The 27097-nt window shown below is 37.6% G+C and overlaps 1 protein-coding gene across 4 annotated transcripts in view; it reads right to left on the minus strand.

The window, feature by feature from the left end:
- Nucleotides 1–27097, minus strand: part of Exoc6b (exocyst complex component 6B) — a 491948-nt gene that overhangs the window by 278175 nt on the left and 186676 nt on the right. For all 4 annotated transcript variants that reach the window (XR_013049947.1, XM_006991543.4, XM_076567063.1 and 1 more), the window contains one exon: nt 850–1026. Coding sequence is in view for 3 of the 4 variants with exons in the window: in XM_006991543.4 (XP_006991605.1) it covers nt 850–1026 (177 nt within the window). In the remaining variant the exon portion in view is untranslated. The remainder of the gene's footprint in view (nt 1–849; nt 1027–27097) is intronic.

Below are 27097 nucleotides of genomic sequence, written 5' to 3' on the forward strand. Positions count from 1 at the left end.
ATGTTTCCAATCACTATACAAACAAAACCTAATATAATAGCATGTTTTCTCTCACATGTAGAATCCAGACTTTAATACATATACATAGGTAAGATGAAAATTATCAGGGAACCTATTTGTAAAGAGAAGGTACCAATGCAGGAGTTTAGGAAACAAAAAAGGGTAATGTGAGGCTGAGTATGAACAAAGTATAGAAAAAGGATATATTAGAATATACTTCTATGAAAATGCCATAAAGAATGCTATCATTTTATACAATGAATATAAGGAGGAGGAGGAGGAGGAGGAAGAAGAAGAAGAGAAAGGAAGGAAGGAAGGAAGGAAGGAAGGAAGGAAGGAAGGAAGGAAGGAAGGAAGGAAGGAAGGAAGGAAGGAAGGAAGGAAGAGAAGGAAGGAAGGAAGAGAAGGAAGGAAGGAAGGAAGAGAAGGAAGGAAGGAAGGAAGGAAGGAAGGAAGGAAGGAAGGAAGGAAGGAAGGAAGGAAGGAAGGAAGGAAGGAAGGAAGGAAGGAAAGGAAGTAACATCTTTTGTTGATCTCAAGACACTGTCTCAGACTCAGTGGAATCCACTTACTACCTGGCTCTAAGTCAGGCCAACACTCCTCTTTTCTTCCTTGATGGAGTATCCTATCAGTAGAGAATCAAAAATAATGATTTTTTTTAAAAAAAAAAACATTACATTTAAACTGTGAATTACCTTTGTGTAGCTTATTTAAGTCAGAGCTCAATTAACTCTAATACTGCAGTTAATGTTCTAAAAATTACACAGCTATTATGTGAATAAGCACATTTCAGGTATCAAATACTAAACTTAAAAACAGCTTCATTTCCCCAATTTGAATATTTCTTACCTCTTCGTCATCTTCCTCATCTTCAACATCCAGAATTCCTGAGTCTTGTTCAGACTTTGGGCTTGTGCTCTCCATCTCTGCATCAAAGATTGTATAAACATCTTTCTTAGACTTTCTCTTGCTACCTATTCTAGGCTGTTGCAAGACAATGTTATCCAGGTTTCTTTGCTGTTGGGCCTAGGATATAGAGAAAAATAGAGGAAATAATGAAACAAAGAAGGGGGAAAAAAAAACAAAACTTGAGCTTACAATGAACTAATTTTGAACAAAACAATACCTTGTAGAAAAAAACTAATATTTCTTAATTTAAAAATATTTAGAGCTAAAAGTAAAATTAGATGTAGTAATGCATATATGTTGTTGTTTGAAACAGGATCTTGTGTAGCCCAGGCTGGCTTCATATTTGCTATGGCACAAAGGAATGCCTTGAATCCTAATCCTCCTGTCTTCACCTCCCAGGTGCTGGGATTCCAGGCCTGCATCTCCAAATTTAATGTACACCGTTTTGCCCTGAAGTTATCCTATATTAACCCTTTTTCAAAGTCAGTACAGAAAAAAAAAAGGACAATTTGTTGATATTACCATATGTCTTTTTAAGTATTGGCTAAACAACCAATCACAACTCTACCAACTCCATTTTCACCTGCATAGCCAAGAGTACAAATGCCTAGTGGTTATCTCTTACAAAGAAAAGCAATACTGAAACAAAACTGACGGAAGATGAGACAGCAACTTGGAATTAGCTGCGATAAATTTAAGTAGGGGAAAGTCTTTAAAAACAATTATTTGGTTATGAAACCACTAAATTATAATCAAGATGAATTATCTTAAAACTGATATTGTCTCAGGAAGTATTCTGAACTAGCAAATGCAGCCCAAGAAGGGTGGGGGAGGCGGTTAAAAGATTTACTCTTCAGAATTTAAAAATGAAAAAGGAAGTATAAACCCTCAACCTAACAAAATTAACTAGTGACAGTATGCTTTAAATAGACCCAAAGAGAAAGAGAATATCCCACCCAGAGTCAACAATAAAACCTCTAACCACACAGTGCAGCTACAAGTGCCCTTAGCCACTCTCAGAAAATTGAGGCTATAAGACAAAGGGTTTGCTCCAAGTCAAAACACCAATGAGCAATTAGCAGAAGCTTGAAGTATGATCTCCTAAGTTCAAGACATTCATCCTTCACTATACCAACAGCCCAAGAGCAGGGTAAATGTTTTCTAAAATAAGGGTTCTGTGGCCATATTAAGAGACACAATGCATGCTGAATATCTCTGAGAGGCAGAGACAGAGATCCCTGGAGCAATACGGATAATGAGATTAGCCAGGTCAGCAAGCTCTAGGTTCAAGTGAGAAACTCGGACACAATATATACAGTGGGGAGTGATCAAGGAAGAAACCCAGCACCAATGTAGGGCCTCCACAGGCACGTGTGAACACATATAAATATCACACCCATGAAAAGAGAAAAGGAAAGAAAAAAGCTGGGAATGACTCTGTTCTTAAGAAACTTGGATAATTTGTTCAAACCCAAAATGTTCCAGAAACATTTCTTCATGGAATTTTGCTTTTCTGTACCATGCCAAGGTGCAAGACTTGAGCTCATGACTTCTTGAAAACCAATATATTAATCAATACAATCCTCTTTAATGCCAAGTAGAAATTAGTTTATGAGAAAATAAATGTCACTGAATCTGAATGAGATTAAGGAATTCAGGGAAATCTTCAGTATTAGAAGTTAGTTAAGGCACTGATCAAATGAAACAACTATAACAAGACAGAAAAACATAAACTATGTGGCTAGCTTCAGCCAAAACAAAATGAAAAGATTCTACATTCCAGAGATTTAAATCAATGCACAAACTTGTTTCTCTGCATATTATATCCACTGACATTCTGGGTTCACTTACATCAAATCCATAGCTTCAGTAACAAACCTGGAGCAGGCACCCACAAACAATTTAGGTCTATACAAAAAAAAAAAAAACACATTCGTGATCTCCTTAAGTACAGCATTCTTTCTACACCTCTCTGTGAGACAGCCTCTTGCACTGTACCTCCTGCAGACCACACACTAAGGACCAATGACTCAGGAGGCAAAAGGAATGGGGAACTCCCATGCTTTTCTATTCCAAAGAACAGATCTTCAGTTGCAGAATGACTGCTTGCTCCCTTCTTTCTCTACCTTCTTTCAGAACACCAAAGCCAAAGCTGTCCGAAAGTAGGTCTTGACATCAAATCCCAAGCAAATTAATGTTCTTTCACAATCAGATACTGCCAGTTTAGCAGAAGAAATAGAGAGGAGCCACACTAGATCTGACATTAAGCCTGAGACCATATAAACTGAAATGTACTTAAGGAAGTAACTTTAGATTTTCAGTATTTTTTTTTAATTTTTGTTTGTTTAGTTTGTTTTTGTTGTTGTTGTGGCTGTTGTTGACATATGGTTTTCCTATCAATTTAGCAGAATACAAGGCATTCTGTGTCAGTCACTATGTTGAAGTAGTGAGCCCCTGACTATAAGTGTCAGGTTTTGTGTTGTATTCTAAAGCCCCAGAGCTGGTGCTCATGGTCCAAGCAATCCCAACTTCTCCATGTCTGTAAAGGCTCCATCACAGACAACCTGCCATGCAGGAAGCAGCCCAGATGAAAACACAAAATTTCATGTGGAACAATCACATAAATACTCAGATGTTACCATTGTGGATGTCCATTCAAATCACCATCTTTCAAAATCTATGAGACTGGAAGAAGGCAGTGAAGACAAAATCCACATATAAATAAATACAGGACAGGTCATCATTAAAATGTGGCATTCAAATTTATGAAAATTCCTCTCAGAACCTTTCAGAGCTCTTTCCCAACACGCTAGGCAGCTTCACCAAGAACATTTCTGTTCAGAGCTGCTGCTGCACGAACTAACTAATTTCTGAGAATAAGCCTCGGCTACAAGGAAAGGAGTACACGGCACACAGTAGCAGTGAGACCTTAGCACCAGTGTATCTTTACTCTCTTCCTGTGCATTCCTTTGATCACCTCATATCTAGTCTTCCTTGAGAATTCCTCAACTCTTGTTCTCACTTCTCCAATATCCAGCAGCACATCTCCAGCTTCCTATATTGTTGGTATTTTCTGGTATCACTTCGATTCCAACATAGTGGAACCCCGTCACCTCCACCACCACCCCAATCAATGCTCCTGTTCACTGTATATGCAAATTAGGAGTGAAGAGTAAAGGAGTCCAAGTCCAAACTCCAAAACTAATTACTTACATTCCACATAATAGAAATATCACTCGTCTCTCCTATGTGGGTCAGACCACATCCTAAAACACTAGGGACACTGCCACTTTTGACCTCACATCATTTCTCTACCTGCTAATATGACTGAATCCAACACTTTCTCCAAAACTCAAACAAATTTTTCCTATAGAAAGCCTTCTGTGGCCAGGCATGACAGTGCATACCTGGAATCCCAGCACTTAGAAAATGAAAGTTAGAGGACCATAGTAAGTTCAAGGCTAGGCTAGAATACATAAGACCCTGTCTTTTAAAAAATATAAATAAAAGAGGGAGAACAAGAAGAGAAAGAGAGGAGAGGAAGAAAGGGAGGGAGGGAGGAAGGGAAAAAGAAAGAAGCGTCCCTCATATATAAATCAAATGGTATTTTCTGTATTACTGCTTTCAATCAAACATATATTGAATGCATATTGGATGCTGTGAGAATCAATTTCAATGCTGAGGAGGCAAGGGAGAAACAATGTGAACAGAAAATTATAAGGTCAGCTTTACAATCCAGACAATTTGTCTAAGTACAGAGGGCAGTCAACTGTGGGGAACAAGACTAAAAGCAGGAAAAGCAACATAGATCATTGTAACGACCCAAATAACAATGATGAGAACTGAAGTATGGTAGCAGCACACACAGGAGACAACTGATTTGCTGACTCGCTTGCTGAACATGATAGAGAGGAAAAGAAATAAGAACAACTCAAACTATTTTGCTCTTAATGGCTAGATAGTGGAGCTATCCAGAATTGAGACCATGAAAATTATAGGCTAAGTAAAGAATCACTAAGATGAAGACTGTAAGCGTGCTGGATATTCAGGTGAAAATGGCATAAAAACACTAAACAATGCTCCTCAATTTCAAAATAGAAAATGCTTATTTTCATAATAAGACTGGCCACTGTAGGAATCCCCAATCCAGAAACCTAACATACATAGACTAAACTGAGATATAAGTTTACTACATGAATGCAGCAGATAACAAACTGGTGTCTGTATGAGAATGTGATCTGGCCCCTAAAATTAAAGGATAACCTACTAGAAAGAGGTAGGGGTTGCGCACATAGCCACAAACATTACCTAATGTGAACTGTGAACCTAAGACGTCACTATTAACATTACCAACGGTCAGAATGCCTACAAAGCATCCTATACACATCATTAAGTAAAAGCTTATTGTGGAATGCTAGTCCCAGCTCCCACAATATCTATCAATAAGATTCAGAGTTCAAAACACAAGACTCAAAACCCAAAGGCACCTGTGTTTACCAACACAACACCGACCTCTAGTGGTTTAAGAGTATACACACATGACCCTTAGAAACTAATTGAAAGGAGCTTTAAGCTTAGAAGCTGGAGACTTCTTATAATTACTGCACAAAGGCTAAGTAATAAATGAAAATACAGGATTTGGTTTTTTTTTAAGTTTTGTTGAATAAAAAGTCTTTACATCCAAACCTTGAAATTTACTGATTCTATAACCAAGTCAGGTATGCTTTGCTTCTCTGCAATAATCTCACTTATTAAAAACTAGCAATAAGAGTGCCCACAAGATTGGACAAAATAGAGCTTTTGAAAGACCTTGAATTGCAACAAAACAAAATACCCAGATGCCTTCTTCTGAAAATGACTGAAACCTACATTATTGTGCATTGTGCCTCAATCCAAGCAGTAAGCACAATGCATACACTCAGCCCTACTACAGATCCTCGAGGCTCCATCAGTAACCTGGATTATAAAACCCAGAAGTAATGGAACACAACCTCAGGAACTCAGAACTCCTCCAACTTTCAACTCTGGGGATTTTCTAACACTCTAAGAAATAACTTGGCACTCACAAAACACAACCTATATGTGAGGCAACCCTCACTTAGGACAGATAAAGATTTCCCCAATCTGTTCTCATAGCTGGTTCCACAAAACTTTTCAGAAAGTCTCATAGATTATGATCCCATTAGGGGATCCAGATTCCCCTAAAAATAGTCCCTCTACTGAGTCCTACATTCTCTTTTCACTTCTAACCTTCATTTCCAATTCATCAGGTCTTATTACTGAATGATCAATCTCATACCAATCCCCTTATACTTTAAAAGAAGCAAACACTAAAATAACAACAGGGTGAAATGGAATTGTTAGCCTATTGAGTCTACACCCTAGAAAAGTCAAGATATAAAGACTCCAAATACCACCATGAAAAAGACTGCAGAGCAGCTGCAGGTTTCACCAGGAGTTAGTTCATCTGGACACCAGCTTCCTTTGTCGTCTCCAATGTCATACTCAAGCAAAAGAGATGGGGAAAAACAATAGTGATCAAAAGAGGAAAACAAGTCCTGCAAGATGATCACAAAAAGTTACTTTTGTGGACTATGCATACAAGTGTGTTATTTGTATCATATCTAAGGCCATCTTTGTAAGGATTCATTCATCACAAAGGATGTTCATCAGTCTAAAGAAAAGTATGAATATAATTATTTGGTACTTTTCTCTTTGTATTAAGAAAGGTGCTCACTGTCTGCTTTAAAATTAATCACTAAACACCAAAGAAAACATCAATGGAATAAAAAGGTAATGCAGAGAGTGAGGAACAAACTTGCAATCGATGCATCTCATAGGAATTAACAAAAAACAATCTAAGAAAGTCCTGTCACTCAACAACAAAAAAACAATAAAAATGAGAAAAAGACTTGAATAGAAACCCCTCCAAACAAGCGTGTGAAAGATGCTCAAATCATTATTTATGTTGGGTACACTTGACTGTCAGCTTGACTGAATTAAGAGGTGATTTAAAGACTAGTAGAGCACACATCTAAAGGTATATCTGATGGTATTTCCAAAGAGAAGTAGATCCTTCTCAGTAGATCCTGAGAGCTCTGTCCTAATAAGTAGCTTTATGCCTGGATCAATTCATTACATGATGGAGGTGAAAGAAGAACTGGGAGCTAGCTAGAGGACTGAGGCATATTCTTGGATGCTAAATATCCTACCCCCAACCTCTTTCTATACTTTCTTTCTCTGCTTCCTAGACACCATGCTGCAAAAATCTCTGCTCCTCCACAAAATCCCCATGATGACAGACAGAATTCTAAAACTAAAAGCCAAAGTAAGTAATTTCGATTTTGAGTGGTTCATGTCAGAAACTATGCTGCATCAATGAGAAATAACCAATATGCCAATCACTGTGGAACTATAAATCAAAGCCACAAAGTGGTATAATCTCATACCCATTAGAAACGCCATTATCAAAAATATACAAAGGACAAGTGTTGGCAAGAAGGTGAATAAAGTGGAATCCTGTGTGTTGTTGGTAAGAAGGTAAACATATCCACTATGCAAAACAGCACTGCAGCTCCTCAAAATAAGAAATAGTAGAAGAATGTATACAAAAGAATTTATATCAGGATCACAGAGATATTTCAGTGACCAAGAGATCAAGATAACAGTAATAGTCACTAAAGAAATAGGGTCTGTAAGTATAATACTGTTATGCTACCTTACAAATTAAGGAAATCTTCTGACAACAGCAATTTACAAGGCAGGGTAAAAGGAAACAAGACAGTTCAAAGGGAATGAAGAGACAGTGGTCCCAGAACTGAATACAGTAGAAATACTGGCTGGAAATGTTTTAAAACTATGACTGTTGTGCTTTAACAGAAAAGCAGGTGACACACAAGAACAAAAAGCTAACGTAGGCAGACAGACAGGAATTCTAAGAAATAACCAAAAGAGAAAGGCCAGAAATCACAAATATCAGGACAAACAAGAATCCCTTTGATGGGCTCGTTAACAGACAGTACATAAGCAGAAGACAATCTCTGAGCCTGAGAAAGAACAACAAAAAATTTAAAACTAAAAGCCAAACAAAAAAAAATACCTATTAAAAAATACAACAGGATATCCAAGAAGAAAAGATCAAGATCTGTGAGGCATCAACAAAAGCTAACCCCCTGTGAGAGGAACACCAAAGGAACTGGAGAGTAAGGGAAAGCAGGAGCAATCCAAATGATAATGGCTTAGAGTTTCCACAGACTGATACTCCTCACCAAATCACAGATTCAAGAATATAGAAGCCCATGCTATTCAATAGGCAAGACAAAACCACAGCCACCACACTCAGGCATAGAATTAATATTTAAACTTGAAGAAAGCCAAAACTAAAAACTTGAGGAGGAGCCCAGAGCAACCAAAACATCATACTTATAGGGAACATAAGTAATAATCATACTGCTGTCTCTTTGTGGACCATGTAATCAAGAAGAAAGCAGGCTCAGTGTGTAAAGTGTGTCATGTAACTTTCTGCAGCAAATTTAAAAAGAAAACAAGTTATTGCAAGCATGGTGAGCCACCAGCAACCTCTTCGTGTCCTCTACCCTTTTGGTATCTCTTCATATATTCACATAAAAAATAGCATGTCAGCTCTAATATAACTTACTAGACATGGCCTTGAATGAACCAATGATGTGAGAGAAAGCCATATTGGGATTTAAAGATCCTGCTTCAAATAAAGGCTTCTTAAAGGGGCCCAGTGACAAGAAGAAATTCCAAGACCACATCAAAGGGAAGAACAATAATCCAAGCTGTCCTTTGACAAGGGGAGGATGATAAAGAAAACCATTTTTTGGCAGAGAAAGCATGTACCTTTAGTGTGGCTAACTAGAAAGTCCAGGACACACTTAAGCCTGTGAGTTACCTTGACAGTGAAGCATAATCCTGCGATTCCAGAAAAGTTGAGGAATATGCCATTGGCCATGTAAGTTGCTACTGAGGCCAAAAATAGAGAATTCAACTGCATATAAGGCAACTTCTGATAGAGAAAAAGCTCTGTGTGAGAAAAATGTACTCAGGGCTCAGTCTTCTACTGTATAAGCTACTGATAACAGAACAGTCTGCAAATATATATAATATATATATATGGATAACATAGTTTGTAAATATGAGTAGAAAGTGATGAAAATATGAAACTTATATATACATTTTAACTTACAGTGTCTAGAGAAAGGTTATAAAGATATCCAACCTGCATAGAACAGAAGAAATGCCAATGAGAAAACAATGTGAGCTGCTATGCTGGGCTAGATTCCCATCTCCTGGAATAGCTCAAGTAAAAAAGAAAACACTGTGAAAGATAAGAATCCCTAAGCTTGGCTTTGACCACATTCCAAGTTTCTAGCAAAGGCTCCCAAGTTCAAAACCACACTTAGTAGTACATACCTGTAATGGTAGTGCTTAAGAAGCAGAGGCAGGAGAATCATTACTTCAAGGTCAGACTTGGCTACACACATTTGTTTTAAAAAATGAAATAAAATCACTCATTCATTTCATGACTTTACTCTGTGAGAGTTCTTAGCACTGACTGACACAAAACAAGTGTCCAAAACCTTTATCAAATCCAGTGTTTTCTTGTTTTATCAACAGCTTCCGTTAACACTGAAGGTTCCCTACTCCTACCCACCCATGGACAACACAAGCCTGGAAAGAAGAATGTCATGACACAGAGATCAAATCTCTACTACCCCGAAATTTTAAGCAGCCATGGAAAATGTAATATCATCTTTGCAATTTATCCAACCTATGAAAAGCCTAGTAGGATGACCAAAATGAATAAAATGGCTAACCCAAATTTTCACAAATTTTGAAATTTGATGAACAATAGCAGGCATCTAGAAAAATATCAGAGGACATGGAGGACCTATCTCTTAATAACCAGTACTTGTAAAAAAAAAAAAAAAAAGTACCACAGAGAAAAAAGTAAAATGAGGCCCATTTGAAAGACCAGGCTTTTACAAATAAGGTCTAGTTTATAAAATAATATACAAAGCTGCTGATACAAGTATCTCATAAAAACTAAAGGGTAGGCTGTAAGGTTCAATCAAAATGAAGTCACTGAAATTTCCAGTTTAGATTGCCTGTCCATAAAATATGATTTTTAAATGCTTTACTGTTACCCAGCAAAGAAACAAGTAAAATGTGTTTCAAAAAGAAAACCAAATTAGCTTGCTGTTCTCTTGAGAGTCAGAAATGATTACAAACAGGGCTAAAAAGGCAGCCACTGTCCACTCTGGCCAGGTTGTTTACCACACATTTTCTGTTGTGATACTTTCTAAGTCCTTTTCATGAACTCAGAAACAATTTTAAAACACTGATTGCAATATACACTTGAATGGTGTCATATTCTTTAAAAATAATGTTACAAAATGCAGGCTTTCCATTAGAAGAAAAGAACTAAGCTAATAAAATATGACAGCAAAAATGGCTTAGGGCCAGAGACCCATTTGAAACTTATAAAATCTAAAATCTCCCTAAGATCAGATGGACATATGTTTTCCTCTTGGTAGGTGTAAAACTATACAGTCACACAAGCTTCTGTTTCCAGTTTTAACTTAAATCCAGGTGTTACACAAGATGCTAAAGGTTTCTATTTATCCTCTAACAAAAACTTAATTTTGCTATCACAGCAGGTATCTAGGCTACCAAGAATGACCAAATTTACACTCATAAGTGTATACAGTAGAGGGCCTGTAAATAATTTTGACTCCAGAACTACCATTATGTATCAAGTAAAAATGAAAAATAAAAGTAGGAATGGGAAGTATCAACTAGTTAAAAATTAATCCAGAAAAAAAAGAATGAGAAATTATGCAACATAAATATCAAGAAGTATTATTCAATTTATTTGAAAACTCATGCCTTGAAGTAGTATAGAGACATATACTTATGTCAACTTTGTAAAATTCAAAATGTAATTTATTTATCATATGATCAGATTTCAGTTAAGCAGATATTAGCATATGGAATTATAAAGGATATCCACTTCTGTCAATGGTACATAATTTAGATGCAAAAAGTGAACAAATTATTAAAGCCATCTCTTAAAGGCATCAGACATAACTAACAAAATGGTGAAAACAAATCAGGATAGGTTCAAGCTTGCAGCATGAGCAAAAAAAGATCAGTGTTGGTAGGCTCTCTATTTTTTTCTTTTTTCTTTTTTTTTTTTTTTTTTGAGGGGGTATCCCTTATTTGTCCATATAAGACATGGCTAAATGTCTCTTCTGAGAATAATAAAGGACTAAAAACCAGGAAAAAGTCAAGTTCAGACAAAGAGGAATAGCCTTAGTAGACCCCTGATTTGGAGTCAGAGTATAAACAACTGCAACCTCTGAAAAGGCAACAGCAGGATTAGACTTGACCAAGAAGGACTCATATTAGTCGAGGTCAGGTTAAGTTGATCATGAAGACCTAGCACCCCTCAGTACCTTAGTGTTGTATCAAGTCTAAGAAAAACAAACATGAGAGCTGAGAACACATCTCAGTAGTACAGCATGAACCTAGCATGTGTGAGGTCCAAAGTTCAATATCCAGAACAGCAAAAACATGTATTTAAAATGCTACTTTCCCAAGAAAATACAGCATCACCTCAGTTTTAAAAAGCTCCTAAACACAATTTTGAAATGCCATTATGCCATGATTTAAAAAAAAAAAACTACCTATTTGGTCATCATCTCTGCAGCTGGCACAAAGCTTTTATATCCCTTGTAATGTCCTGAATGATAAAGGCAACAGTGTCTTCTATTATAGTGTTTTTATCCATAGTTCCTGGCACAACGTGTCTTAAAATCCTCTGGATTAATAAGCCAGGTGTTAATGGCACATCCCTGTAATTCCAGCACTTGGAAATCTGACACAGGAGGATAGAGAGTTCAAGGCTAACCTTAATATGACCAGGAAGAACCCAAGCCTAGCCTAAACTATACAGCAAAACTATCCCTCAAAAAATTAAAAATAGGAGCTGGAAAGGTGATTCCCTGGGTAGGAATGCTTGCTGTGCAAACCTGAGGACCTGAGTCCCAGAAACACTTCTGCGGAAAACTAACAAACTCATTTTAAATTTTACAGAGATACAAAGTGTATTAAAGAGGCAAAACAGTTTTGCAGGAGAACAAAGTTGGTGATTATACAGAATTTGATTTTGAAACTCACTGTACAAGTCCAAAAAGACCATATACTGTGTGCTGGTGTGGCAGACAGACCTGTAGACAAAGAAAGTAAAACAGTACAGAGGAAGAACTAACACATTGAACCAAGAGGAGTTCAGAAACTTCCAAAGTTAAAGATAGTAACTATATATAAGAGAGCTCTGACAGATACCACATAACCAAGTAATCAAGACTAGTGATACAGGTCACTACTGTGTATCCTTGACATGATACACTGAGACATATTAGTTTATGTCCATCCTAACTATGCATAATCTCAATCCAACTTTGATATGAGCTTCACACAAATACAAACTAGAAGTTCTTCAAAACAAAAAAATAGTATCAAGGTCATGGAAGAAAGAAAAGACTAAGGGATAGACTCAGACTGGAGAAGCCTATAGAGATATGACAACTACATGCAACACTCAACTGGATCCTGAAACATAAGACAGATATTAGTGTCAAAATTGAGGAAATTTAAATAAGTTCTAGCATTAGTTAGCAAATTACTATAAAGATTAAGCTCCTAGCTTTCATAAATGCAAATGTTCTGTGGTTCACAAAGAGGAAAAGGAGCATGAAAAACAACTATACTATTTTTGTGACTCTCATGTAATTTTAAATTATGACCAGCTCTTTTTCACAGCACCACCTAGGTGGTTGGCTGTGTCAAGATGAAGCTGCATATCTCCTTCCTGGCCACCAACTATCAAAAACACATTGATGTGGATGATGAACACAAGCTTCATACTTTCTATAAGAAACACATGGCCACAGAAGTAGCTACTAATGCTCTGGTGAAGAGTGGAATGGTTATGTTGTCTGAATCAGTGGTGGGAATGGCAAACATGGTTTTCCCATGAATTGAGGTGCCTTGAGACCCATGGCAGACTGTAACTACTGTTGTTTGAGCAAGGGGTATTCTTGACCAAGAAAAACTAGAGAGAGAAAGCCCAAGTCTGTTCACAGATGCATTTTGGGCACCCATCTGAGCTTTCTTGGTGTGGTCATTATGGAGAGAGAGAAGGACGAGAGGACACCTGGGAATAGCCAAGTCTTTCAAAACCTCAAAGACATGTCCTCAAAGGTGCCCAGTCCTCTTACTCCATGTGCCCTGCCACACAAACACCAATGTATTGCACCAAGAAACAATGCACCAAGAAAAATGAGAAGGCTGCAGAATTTGCCAAACTTTTGGGCAAGAGAATGACAGAAGCCAAAAAAAAAAAAAAAAAAAAAAAATGCCAGGAACAGAATGCAAAAAGATGTAGGTTATCCTCACTGAGAGCATCTACTTCTAAGTCTGAGTTCAGTCAAAACCACCACTTTAAGAGGAACAAGTAAATGATCAAACCTTGGAAACAATAAAAGTATGTCCAAAAAAATCAAGAAAAAACAACAACAATGAAAGACCAGCAATCCATAAAAGTAGCAAGATTGGAACACTGTATATTAATGACAGGACTACAAAATGGTATATAATGAACAACTAAAAAAACTACACATCACTCACTATATAACCAATAAGAGCATGTTCACTTATTTACTAAATCAGATACCCACACAAATACTTATACATACATATTAATGATTTTTTGCAAAATAGAAAAAAAAACAAATATTCACCAACCACTAAATAGATAACAGAAATCATGAAAAAACTACAAAATGGACCATTATCCACCAACAGAATGGGAAACCACTGCTTATATTTATTACAATGAATGAATTGCTAAGCATTCATGCCAAATGAAGGAAGCTCGGTGTGGAGAGAGAGAGAGAGAGAGAGGGAGAGAGAGAGAGAGAGAGAGAGAGAGAGAGAGAGAGAGAGAGAGAGAGAGAGAGAGAGAGAGAGAGAGAAGGAAAGACTCTCAGGAGAGGTAAGCCCACGGAGATAGAAAGCATATCTGTGGTGGCCACAGGCCAGACATCATGTTGATACTCAAAAAGTTTCAGACTTTGGAGCATTTTGAATTTCAAACTTTAGTATCTAAGATACTAAGTGTACCCTTTTAAAGACTATATAACAAAAGAAGCTTTGAGAAGAAACTAAAAAGTAACTAAATTAAACTGAAAAGACAACTTAAAATGTGTAGTATACAGATGAGCAATGAGTGTTGACAGGAACTGATAACACTAACAGTTATAGTTACAACTTAGTGTGGAGATATATATATATATATATATATATATATATATATACTATCTTAGATATAACATATTAAGTATTAGATTCAGATTCTTTAGGATAGGACACCTTTTAGAATGATCTTTGTAACATGCCATTTACCTATGCTCTATACTTCTCTGGATTTTAGTATGTGTTTCTTGCTTGATATTGTTTGCATTGGTTGTAGTTCCATCTTATCTAGGTCATTATCCCTCATTATTCCTGGACAATATTTGATAACCATTCCTTTGTATATAGTCTTCTATTAGGTTAGAACCTTCTTATTTAGACAAAAAGGGGGAGATGTAGTGGGTAGCCATTCCAGCTTTGATCTGGAAGTTCCAACCCCCATTGAGACTTCGGCAACTGTCATGCCTACAAGGCAGGGCCAAGGGAGGCGCCTGGAGACCTGAGATCTGGATGGGCCGGCGCTCTCTCTGTTCCAGGACCCTGAACGGTGGAGGTGGACCGAGCAGTGCTCCAGAGAACATCGCTGGACTGCGATACACCTTCCCCAGATCCCGAGACCTACCTATCCCTTAATTTGTAAGTTACGCCATTAAATAAATCTCCTTTTAACTGTGTGGAGTGGCCTTAATAATTTCACCAATACACAGTAGTTGTCTAAAGGCAACTGGAGAGAGGATAACAAGACACACCTACAGCAAGCCAAAACAAAACTATTATTATTATATTCAAATCACTATCAGTGAAAATTAAAAAAAAAACTAAAGAAATAAAGTTGGTTCTTTGAGGAAAACTGTGATGATTCTCTAGCCAGGCTAACACTCTCAGGGGTTAAGAAAAAAGACAGAAGTTACAAATAGCAGAAATATAAGAGAGATCACCAATACTAAGCCTGTGCACATTACAAATATAACAAAAGAACATTAGGAATAAATCTAAATCCATATATTTGATAAGTAAGATAAACACAGAGGAATTCTTTCAGAGATACAAACTATCAAAATTAACATAGAAAATACAGGTAATTTGACAATGACCATATCTACTGAAACAACTTAATAATCTCCCAAATCACAATGTAACAGTCCACTGCTCTCACTGGTGAAGTCTACTAAACATCTAAGAGGATATAATGGAATTCTCTACAATCTTTTTGAAAAAATAGTATTGTGACTACTTCCTAACTCATTCTGTAAAGTCAGCATTGTTATCCTATCAAAAAAGGACACATACAACCAATATCTAATGAAATTAATGTAAAAATCTTCAACAAAATACAAACTTAATAATATATACCAAATGAATTATACATCACAACATGTAAGACTTATTAAAGATGCAAAAAAAACTGGTTTGACATTTAAAAATCAATGCAATTTTTCACATCAACAGATGATCAACATGTGATCATTACCAAGAGGTGCAAAGCGAGCATTGACAAAACCCAATACCCTTCATCATAAATTAGTTTGGTGAACTTAAAGCTTAAGACATACACAGTAACTCACTAACAATAGTGAAGGACATCCTTGGAGAACCTAAAGCCCATCACACTTACAGTGAAAAATAGACATTTTCATCCTAAGATCAGGATAAAAGCTATAATGTTACAACTTTCCACGTTCACACAACATGATATTGGAAGACTGTGGCAAATATGTATCTCAGAGATGAATATATAAGAGGCAGTTACTTTATTGATTCCTCTATTGAGCAAATGGAATCTGAAACTTGAAACGTATAGAAATCAGTGTGGAACTTTCTCAAAAGGCTAAAAATAGTTTTATTTTTAAAACAGTTTTAGTTCTAAATTTTGATTACTATGTGGTTCAGCTATACCACTCATAGGCATACACCCAAAGGACTCCAAATTCTACTATAGATACTTGTTCATCCACTTGTTCATGCACTGCTGTTCTAATCACAATAGCTAGGAAACTGAACCAGCCAAGATGTCCATCAACTTACAGAGATAATGAAAATGCGGTGCATATGCACAATGGAATTTTAGTCAGCTATAATAAAAATGAAATCATGAAATTTTCAGGAAGAGGCAGAACTAGAAAATACCAACCCTGTCCCCAAAAGAAAAACACTGCCTGTGCTCTCTCTCAGCTCTGAATTTTTAGATATGTGTGTCTAATTTGGAGTATCTGTGGAAGTTAGGAAGCCTGAAAGGGACCATGAGATGGAAGAGGGGCCTAAAGGAGTAAAAGCATAGAAAAGTGCATGTGCTATGAAAATGGGGTTGGGGTGGTGCCACAGGCAGAAAGGAGAGAGAAAATTAAAGTAGGGGATCAGTTAACGAAGATTAAGAATGTGTGTGTGTGTGTGTGTGTGTGTGTGTGTGTGTGTGTGTGTGTGTGTGTCTGTGTCTGTGTCTGTGTGTGTGTGTGTCTGTGTGTGTGTGTGTGTCTGTGTGTGTGTATGTATGTATGTATGTATGTATAAACTTTTATGGAACCTACTAGTTTTAAGCTAATTAAAAAACATAAATTTTTTAAAGAAGTTTGAACATAACAGATTCCCTGCATGAGTAGACAATGCTTCCCTCAGAAGACATGGGTTATTAAAATGAAAATCTCAGCAGAGCCTGGTACATTCAGTTGAAGCAGGTCCAAGCCCTTCCCTCCCTGTACCTGGGAGACCTTGACCTTGAGGAGGTGGGAATGGGGGGTGGGTTGGGAGGGAAGGCTGGGGGATGAGAAGAGGGAGGAGGGGGGAATCTGTGGTTGGTATGTAAAATGAATAGAAAATTTCTTAATAATAAAAAGGTAAGAAAAAGAAAGGCTCATGTAAAACAAAATGCTTTTTTTTTTTTTTTTTTTTTTTTTTTTTGGTTTTTCGAGACAGGGTTTCTCTGCGTAGCTTTGCGCCTTTCCTGGAGCTCACTTGGTAGCCCAGGCTGGCCTCGAACTCACAGAGATCCGCCTGGCTCTGCCTCCCGAGTGCTGGGATTAAAGGCGTGCGCCACCACCGCCCGGCAAAACAAAATGCTTTAAAAATAAACAATATTGTATCGATAAAAAATAAATAAATAAAATGAAAATCTCAGTGACAGAATGGAATACCTACATTTATCAGGGAAGCCCTAAAGGAATCCAACACATGTATTGCCACTGGTCTTGGTTGCCCACCCTAAGAACGTGGTTGAAGTCCACTGCTGAAGACATAACATACATCAGTCACAAGACATAGAGAAATCAAGGTGTGACTGACCTGAAGACCTCTCTGCTAGCTAGCCTTCATGCTGCCATATGGTGCTATCAGGATGCTGGGAAAGAAAAGTCATCAATGACATTGTCTAGTATTCAATCCTGAAGGATACAATAGTGACCAGGAGCCAGCAACAATGTATACTGGTGCAATTGTGGAGTAAAGACTATGGGAAAAACCAACAGCTTTCTGATTTTATCTGAGGCCTGCTCCACAAGAAGGAATTCATACCTGTACACAAACCTGGTCAAAAGCCATGGCTCTGGATGGGGGAACCAGCTACTATTGTTTAACTAAATGAACTGCCTTCAAAGTATTTATGCTTATACCCAAAAAAATTTTTTTCTGTTCTAAACCTTAACCAGAGAACATTCTTCAGCAGTGGTAAATGAACTGCCTACAAAGTATTTATGCTTATACCCAAAAAATTTTTTTCTGTTCTAAACCTTAACCAGAGAACATTCTTCAGCAGTGGGTAGTGGTTACTACAAAGACTCATAACTGGTCAAAGTATTGTTGAGTGTGCTCTGTCCTCAATATGATATCTATATCAAGCCTACAACCCCATGACTTAGGGCACATCATGGAAGAGGGCATAGAAAAAACATAAAAGAGCCAGGAAATATGATGCAGTGCTATGAATACTGTCTTCTGGACATGACAAGGCCACTGCACTAACACACTAACTGCTGTGACAGCCGCACAAGATCCAACAAGATCAGTCACTATTCCAGTAGGCAGCAGCAATTGTGCTAAAAAGAAAAAACAACTTGACAGTTGGAGAGGGATGCATTAAGGAGAGATATGCAAAGGGAGTAGGAGAAGCTTGAAGTAGATGTCGTGTGTGTGTGTGTGTGTGTGTGTGTGTGTGTGTGATATATATATATATGTGTGTGTGTGAAAGAGAGAATTTATACACATTCATATATACATACATTTAATATATGAAATTGTCAAAGAATAAACAAAGTTTTGTTTCGTCTTGTGTAAAGTAGGGGCTGAAATGGCTATATGGATAAAGTACCTGTTACTATGCCAGCATGAGAACTGGAGTGGCTGGCCCCTAGTGTCCTCTTCTCCTCCTCTTCTCATTCCTTGATATCCTTTCTCTCTTTTCCCCCTCCTATTTATTCTCTCTGTCTGCCAGCCCCACCTATCCTTACTCCTGCCTACCTATTGGCCCTTCAGCTTTATCAGACCAATCAGGTATTTTAGGCAGGCGAAGTAACAGCTTCACAGAGTTAAATAAATGCAACCAAAAAAAAAATGCAACACATCTTTACATCATTAAATAAATGTTCCACGGCATAAACAAATGTAACACATCTTAAAATAATATTCTACAACAGCTACACGCCAGGCAGATTGTCAACATTTATCTACTTCTCAGCTGGAAGATGGTTAAGTCTAAGATCTAAGGAGGGGAAACAGCGTGAGAGACAGCTTCCCGGTTCTCACCGTGTCCTCATGTGATGGATGAAGGCGAAAGGGCCTCCTTAAGATTAGTATTCCTATGCATGCATTTTACACTCCCAAGACTCAAGCACCTCCCAAGGCACCATCTCCTAATACACACTCCTGTGGGTTAGAATTGCAGCATGAGAATTTGGGGAAGCCACAAACACTCAAAACCAAAAAGCATCTAACACTTGAGTTATATATTACCAATCTTCTTGACCACACTGAAATACACAGAAAGTGTTAGAATACAGAGGCCATCACTTACTTACCTTCACATTAAGAAGAGAAAGCCTCAGAAAATACTGAACTTAACTAGAAAACTTCAAAAGTATTAATGGTAAAGAACTAAAGAATTTTAAAACTATTTTTTAAAATGAAGCTAAAATTTCATGTAAGTGTATACAAATGAATAGCTTGATTGGTTTTTATTTTAAAGTATAAGACTATAGCCTGGGGAAGAAGGCAAAAGGCCTATCAAGAAACTAAATACGAGGATGAAACTAAGTGAACCAATTTTTTAGAAAATTCTGGAACAAGAGCAAAGTTTTTAAAAGTTTATAGCTATTAATTGTATTAAACCAAGCACTTCTTCCTTTGAAATTGGGGGGAGGGGAGGGGAGGCGTTGATTACCCAGAGGAAAGACGAAAAAGATGGAAAGAAATTTGAGAAAGCTATTCTAATGACCTCAATTGCTTATAAACTCTACCTCATGAGATAAAACATCTGCTGAAAAGCAGACTGGGGTAAATTGGCGCGCGCAGGGTGTGTGTGTGGGGGTAACAGGAGGAAAATCTGAACCATCACTCACAGAGTGGTTGGGACTTGGGAGGTGGCACAAGTGTCTGTAAGCAACATGACCACAGTGGAGAAAAGAAAGAGGACAGTGTCACTTGTCCTGAAAGGATGTTAATGCTCGGTAGCACTTCCTTCCATTCCTGCTGTGGATGTCACCACTTGTGTTCTTCCCCCTTGAATAAAATCATCACACTTCAGGAGACAAAAGAAAGCAATGATAAGATAGTGGTTAACAGATACTACCTTCTCCTACTAAAGTAACAGATCAACAGTGTTGACAATTCCAAAGTCACATACCCATACATTCATCAAAATCCTCCTTTGCTCCAGACCCTTCTGCTTACACAGCACAGCGATCTGACATGAGCCCCAGCCCCCACTAACACCTCATAAATCCATGGCAAAGTGTGCTCCTGCTCAAGAGTGCTACATGCCACTCCTGTTGTCTCTAGCATCTCTAATCATACTGATTATTCATTCTGCTCACAAGTCTGGGATACACAGAGACAGAAATAAGCCTGATTCCAAAGGAGGAGCTTGTTGAAACTCAAAGTAACATTAGATCAAAATTAAGCTTGTTTCCTCCTTACTCAATATCCCTGAATCTAAACTAAATTAATCAGAGGCATCAATATGTCAAAGTGATAGCTCATGGGAGATGGGGAACACACAAACCTTGTACTAGACTATGGCTTTAACCTGAGAGGAGATGATAAAAGAAAGAGGATGGGGAATAATGTGAGGAAGGAAGGAAGAGTGGGGAGGGGAAAAAAGAAAGTAATAGGGTTAACTTGTGTATGGACAGATGGAGTTTTTTAAGTACTTTTCCACCGGGGAATATCAATAGCCTTTTAAGCACTCTCACATTGAAATGTGTATTCTGACAGTCATGTCAGAGCCTGGATAAAAGCCTTTTCATGGAAATCATTAAAAAGAAAAGATCCAGACAAGAGGCCTGTTTTTGTCCCGGACTGAGAGTGGAACAGAATAAGCTCAGCTTTCATAGATGGAAGTACCTCTCACACTGCTGGGACAGATGAAACAACTACCCTCTCTCCACTTCCCACACCCAGGCACCTAAATCTGCAGCCAGCTGCTGTCTACATATCTTTGCAAATAGCAAAGGAGCTCTGAGGGTAGGATTTAGAGTAAGGAGGAGAACACCGGCAAGAACAGTCATTTGTGAATCAGAGCAAAGGGAATAAAGCAGCCCCAGAAGGATTCCAACAAAGCTGCCCCTCCTGGGGCCCCCACTCCCCATGTGTTAACCCATAGTCCCACAGCTCTCAGCTCCAAACTGCTGAATCGTTTCACCAGGCGCTGTGGCCCTATCTGCTGGTGAGAAATAACAGTCATTCCTCGCTTCAACCATCATTTCCTTACTTCCCACTGCTAAATGCTCTGCTGCCCATGAACAGACACCGAGGCAATGACTGACTCTCCCTAGGAAACTGGAGGGTGAGCCAGCCAGTCTAGAGGGTCACTTTCTATCTTGGCTCAAACCCTAGGCCCTCTACAAAAGATGTTTTTTGTTCCTGAAAGACCACAGAGACACTGTTATTTCCCTTCCTCAAGTTAACAACTTTTCAAGGTCTTGCCCACCTGCCACAATTCCCAAAGTGCATCCTCCCCCAGTTAGTATCAGGCCTGATCTGTTAGAATGCTTTTCATTATACAACCCAGCAAAATCATTTCTAAATGATTATAAACTGTGTCAAGAAAAAAAAAACTCTATTGATTAGTCGCTGATCACTTGATACTGATGAAAGTTGTTGTCACAATGATCTTCTAAGAGTCCCCAAATGATTTACTGGCTTTAACCACCTGAGAAGGGTAACACAAAATCCAAAGTTGGTGTCATTGAAATAAATCCCAGAGACCCTAGTGGTTCTCCATGAAGGCTGGTATTAGTTATAATGTCACTCCAACAAAAAAAAAAAAAAAAAACTGAATAAACTATGGTTTCAGATGGTCAAAGACACTTTGAAAAAGAATATTTCCCTTCACTCTTAAAATTGGAAAAATCCTTGAATCCTTCTGAGTCATTCAGAGCACTACAAAAAAAGAATCACACAGCAATGGTGATGACGACAACTACGCCTGGACCCTGTGCACCTGGCACAGTAATCTGGATTATTTGAACTAAGTCTCAAGTGTCTCTAGAAGGGAAATACTTTTGTTATTTTCACTTTAGAAAAGGGAAAATTAATGTAAAGATATATATGTTAAGTTGCCACAGGCCACAAATCCCAGAGCGGCAAAACCAAGATCTGAACAAATATTAATGAAAGTGGCCACACCTTAATCTGTGCAATTACACTTTCATGAGCTTAACGGCCTTTCTTACTGATCAGACCCAGGCTATCCAATATTAAAATTATTGAATTCTGGTGTCTATGTCTTGGGGAGGGGGGTGTTGAGGGTGTGTGCATTTGTACCTGTGTGTTGAGAAAAGACATTACTATGTTGTCTAGCCTGGTCTCGAAGTGCTGGGATCAAGTGAACCTTCAACCTCAGCTTCCCAAGTGCCAGGACTACAAGTGCCAGGACAGGTATGTGCCAAAAACTGAAAGAAATATTTAAAACAATCTTGGATAGGTGTCCATAATTAATACATTTCCTACAAAGACCATCTTTCCATAAAGTATTCAGAAATGATTATTATCATTTACTCACTCCTTCCCATTTCTGAGAAACACCATTAAAACAGAGAGCTCCCTCACTTACCTATTCAATAATAAACACAAAACACAAGCATCTTTTATGTACCAATGAACCCCATGAGATCTGAAGGAAAATACATCTGTCAAGGTTACAGTTAAGACTCTCCAGCTTACACAGAGGAACACTAAATACTCTGGAAGCCTCACAACTTCTAGACTAGTACCTACCCATGCTCACTTTGCACTACCATGCTCTCAGTCTAAAGGAAAAGCATTTTTTTAAAATTTTGATAATACAAATATCTCTTAACTTGTCTCAAAGATAATGGAAGCCAAAACCCCTTTCCTGTACTTTAAGGTCAGAAAACATCCAGAATAAGAAGAAACCTTTGCTCTTCGTTTGTTTTCTGAGTAAGAAAAACCATTCCTGTAGCATCCCAGAAAAGACACATCACCTCACGTGTGTTACGGATGCTTCGTACTCCAAGCAAAGAATTCTCAGGACAGCTCATATCTTCTCACAGACTCCTTCCTGGGGTTACAGCTACAGTGATAGAGCTCTTGACTGGTACCTGAAAGGCCTTCGGTTCAATCTCCCAACATTTCTCAATCAATCAATGTATAAATACAGAAATAAATTTCTACTATCTTTGGCTCTCATAAAAAAAGTTAAAAGATAGTTAAAGAAAATGCTGACATGAGGAAAAGTCATTATAACTGATTTATTTTAGTTTCAAAACTATATTTTACCCTAACAACACTAAAGATAACAATCTTGATACTAATGACATATATTGGATATATTAATAATAACTCATAACCTATTTCATCTTATTTGAAGTTAGATAAAACAATTAAAAAGAATTCATCTAAAAACTAAAACCACAAAACTTTATTTACCATACATGTACTGCCCTCTACAGGCCAACAGTGGAATGAATCCAAGAGCAAAAGAAAGGTTCCTCAGATTTTTATTCTGCATTAATGCCAATAATGATTACTGTCATTTTCAACCTAAAATGAATTTTCAAACAAGGATGGCAAAATGTCAGGGAGTGAGACCAGAAATCCTGGCCATAATTATTAAAAGAAGTCTTGACAGTAGCCTGGCCGGCTTTTCCTGCTACATTTAACCTCACTCTCCTCAAAATCATCATAGGTGCAAGCAAGTATTAAGAATGACAATGTCAGTAGTAATATTTTTAAAATCTGATACTACTACAATAACATCAGAAAATGAATGTTTATCAGGAGACAAAGTGGAGCTTCTCAAGATAAAACCATCAAATTACTAATTGAGCCATTCAAAACTAAATACGTATATGTGTTCATAGCTAGTATAACAATTACTTCGCTCTGTTCACAGAGAGGGACTAGAAGCAATAATAACTTAGGAATAATGAGCATTCCTGGCAGTCAGATTGGGGGTTCTATATATCTCCCAGTAATATAGTTGTCATGGCTATTTCCTAGGCAGGAAAAGGAAACCAAAAGGCATGCTTGAAGTATTTAATGGTATCAGAAACTGAGAAAATGGCTCAAAAAAAAATAAAAAGATAGGTGTCCTAGGTAGGTTCCTATTGCTATGATAAAACACCAATCAAAAGTAACGTGGGAAGAAAAGGGTTTAATTTAGCTTACAAGTTATAGTCCACTATCAAGGGAAGTCTAGGAAGGAACAGAACACAAGGCAGAATCTAGAAGCAGAAACTACAGAGTAATGGTACTTATTGGTTTGCTTCCCATGGCTTCATCAGATTGACTCCTTATATACCCCAGGACCACCTACTGAGGGGCAGTACTGCCTAAGGTATGCTGCAACACACACACACACACACACACACACACACACACACGGACGGACGGACGGACAGACGGACGGACGGACGAGGCAAAAACTCAGATACAAAAAATTAAATTAGTCTTTTTTTCAAAATATTAATACAGAATGCGGTGTCCTATGCATATCCAGGGGGTGTGGGGAAAGAGCAGGGACATGATGAACATGAAGCAAGATAGAATACCTCACAGCTACTGATGTCTATCTGGACAGTAAGGCAAAAATGTTTAATTTCTTCTTTTATCATTTATATATGTTAGTTATTAGAACGTATAAAGTATTTCATAGTAAATGAAAAATATAAATGTTAAACTACATCTAACAGTCCCTCTGGAATAATGGTGATGGTGTTTTAATAAATGCATGTATTTATATATCATTTTGAAAAGAATGAAAGTGGTAATAATTATTAAACTGCTAATGATCTTCTTCTTCTGAGTGACAAGGGATTAATGATATACATTTTTTCATTGTACCTTTATCATTTTCCAAGTTTTCTAAAATGAAAATATATTACGTTTATAATCGAAAAGTTAGCTCCATAAAATTAAAAATAGAAACAACTTGAGGCAAATGTTTGGAAAATTTCTAGTCTTATTGTTTGGAATTAATTTTAATAAACAGACATGATTGTAATTTTTAAAAAATAACAACACTTTTATGTTTTACATAAGTAAAGTCTCAATAATGCAGCCTTTGGGTCACTTTAGAAAAACAGTAGAACATTGAAATGGTCACAGCATTCCAAATGCAAGAGCCTCATCAAAAATGAAAAGATGTGGGTAACAAAATATTCCAAATATTCATCAGTGAAAATACATGTAGAAAATATTCTCAGCTTTTACTTCTGTTGATGACAAACCAAAAACATATGAGCCAAAACCCATATGAGGGAAATGACAATTAACTGTCTACAGATGTTACCTAACATAAGCCACTTCCCAAAGGTCAACAGACAGGTAGGTAACCTAGACAGTGAAGCCATTCTCAAGGGACAGAAGGTAAAACTGAGGCTCCCACCCTCTTTTCCTTCTCTTTATCACCAGTGTATTACTACTCTCACATATGGGAAAGAACTAAAAACACATAAGTAACAGAGCTCTCTGTAGAAAAAGTAGCCCTAGAAAAAGTAAGTGAAGGGTGAAGACTGAGAAGGAGAAGCATGCAAATATAAGACAGTCAACTGTGGATAAAATGTGAACTTAATGGCTTACACTAGAAGCTATTGTTAAAATCAGTTGATTCCTCATACTTTCTGGAGGTCTAACAAGCATTTCTATAGCAGCTGATTTCGCCATAAATAACCATAATTTCAATAATGTCCACATAACCACCACCTTTAAGATGAAAGTTCTCAACTTATTAAAACAGAAAAAATACATGTGAATTTGCCAAAATCTATGGCAGCACTGACTGTTCATCAATAGATCATGAGGAAGGTAGATGACGTGTAATACCTGTGTGGTAAAGGACAACTGCAGAAGCTATGGCCAACAGTGAGTGAAAGGGGCTAGGACATCATTACAGGTCAACCCTTGATACAGGCACTGTATCTGCCATGTCATCGTAAGAAGGCTGAGAATCAAGATATCTAAGAAGATAAGCCCCACTCACATAACTCTTATGAAGAGAGCTTTTATGACTATTCTGTTATAATTATGATGTTGTTGCTGTTCATCTTAATCATTTATTTGTTTATTCATCTTTAGTGTTTCTGTGACTAGATTTTATTTACTATATAGCCCTGGCTAGTTTAGTACTCGCTATATAGCCCAGGCTGGCCTCAATTTATAGCAATCCTCCCCATTTTGCCTCCAAAGTGCTGGGATTCTAAGCAATGTAACACATGCCCAGCTGTTATACTTTACAAATTACATTTTCTCATAGGCATGGACATATAAAAAGAGCAGTATTCACTGTGCTCAACACTACTCAGTTTCAGGGCTGAACAGAGGTCTTGCCTGTGTTCCCCACTGTGTACCTACACAATTCTTCACACACCAGTGCTAGCAAGCTGCTGGGACTTGCTCATCCTCTCTATTAGATATATTCATGCATTCAACATATCCCACAATGAATAAAAATGGAAATGACAGCAAATAAAAATGGATTAATATGGTAAGAAGATCTACTTCATATTCACTCAAAAAACAGCTATTAGCACTTGTTTTCTTATCTACAAATTTAGTGACCACGGGCATATTGGTTATTTTTTATCAACTGACACAAAGCAGAGTCACCTGGGAAAACAGAATGTCAGTTAAAGAACTGCCACCAACAGACTGGCCTGTAGGCAAATCTATAGGACATTTTCTAGGTTAGTGATTGATGTGGGAGGGCCCAAGCTACTGTGGGCAGTGCCATCCCCGGGCAGGTATTCTTGGGTTCTATAAGAAAGCAAGTTGAACAAGCTGGGAGAGTAAACCAGTAAGCAGCAATCCTCTATGGTTTCTGCTTCAGTTCCTGCCTCAAAGTTCCTGTTTTGAGTTCCTGCTCTGATTTTCCTCAGTGATGGACTATAACCTGGAAGTATAAGCCATATAAACTTTTCATTCCCCAAATTAGTTTTGGTCAGTGTTTTATAATGGCATCAGAAAGAAAACTAGAACACTGGCTAATCTAATCATTTCCCTTATCCTGACCAATATAATAAAGAAATTACTGGGATTAACAATCAATGCAAAGTACTTGGAAGGTTAGAGGGTCACATTTAAGTAATAAATGTATAAAGTTTAGAATGGGGGAAGGGGGGTAACCTCAATGCCAAAAGCAACAAAATACAGAGGCTAAAACAATGAAGTACATACTGTTCAAACTCGGAGTTGGAAAGCACAGAATCTGGCAGGACATGTCAGGAGTGTTACTAGACTA

This window comes from Peromyscus maniculatus, chromosome 3, assembly GCF_049852395.1.
Source record: "Peromyscus maniculatus bairdii isolate BWxNUB_F1_BW_parent chromosome 3, HU_Pman_BW_mat_3.1, whole genome shotgun sequence".
Classification (NCBI taxonomy): domain Eukaryota; kingdom Metazoa; phylum Chordata; class Mammalia; order Rodentia; family Cricetidae; genus Peromyscus; species Peromyscus maniculatus.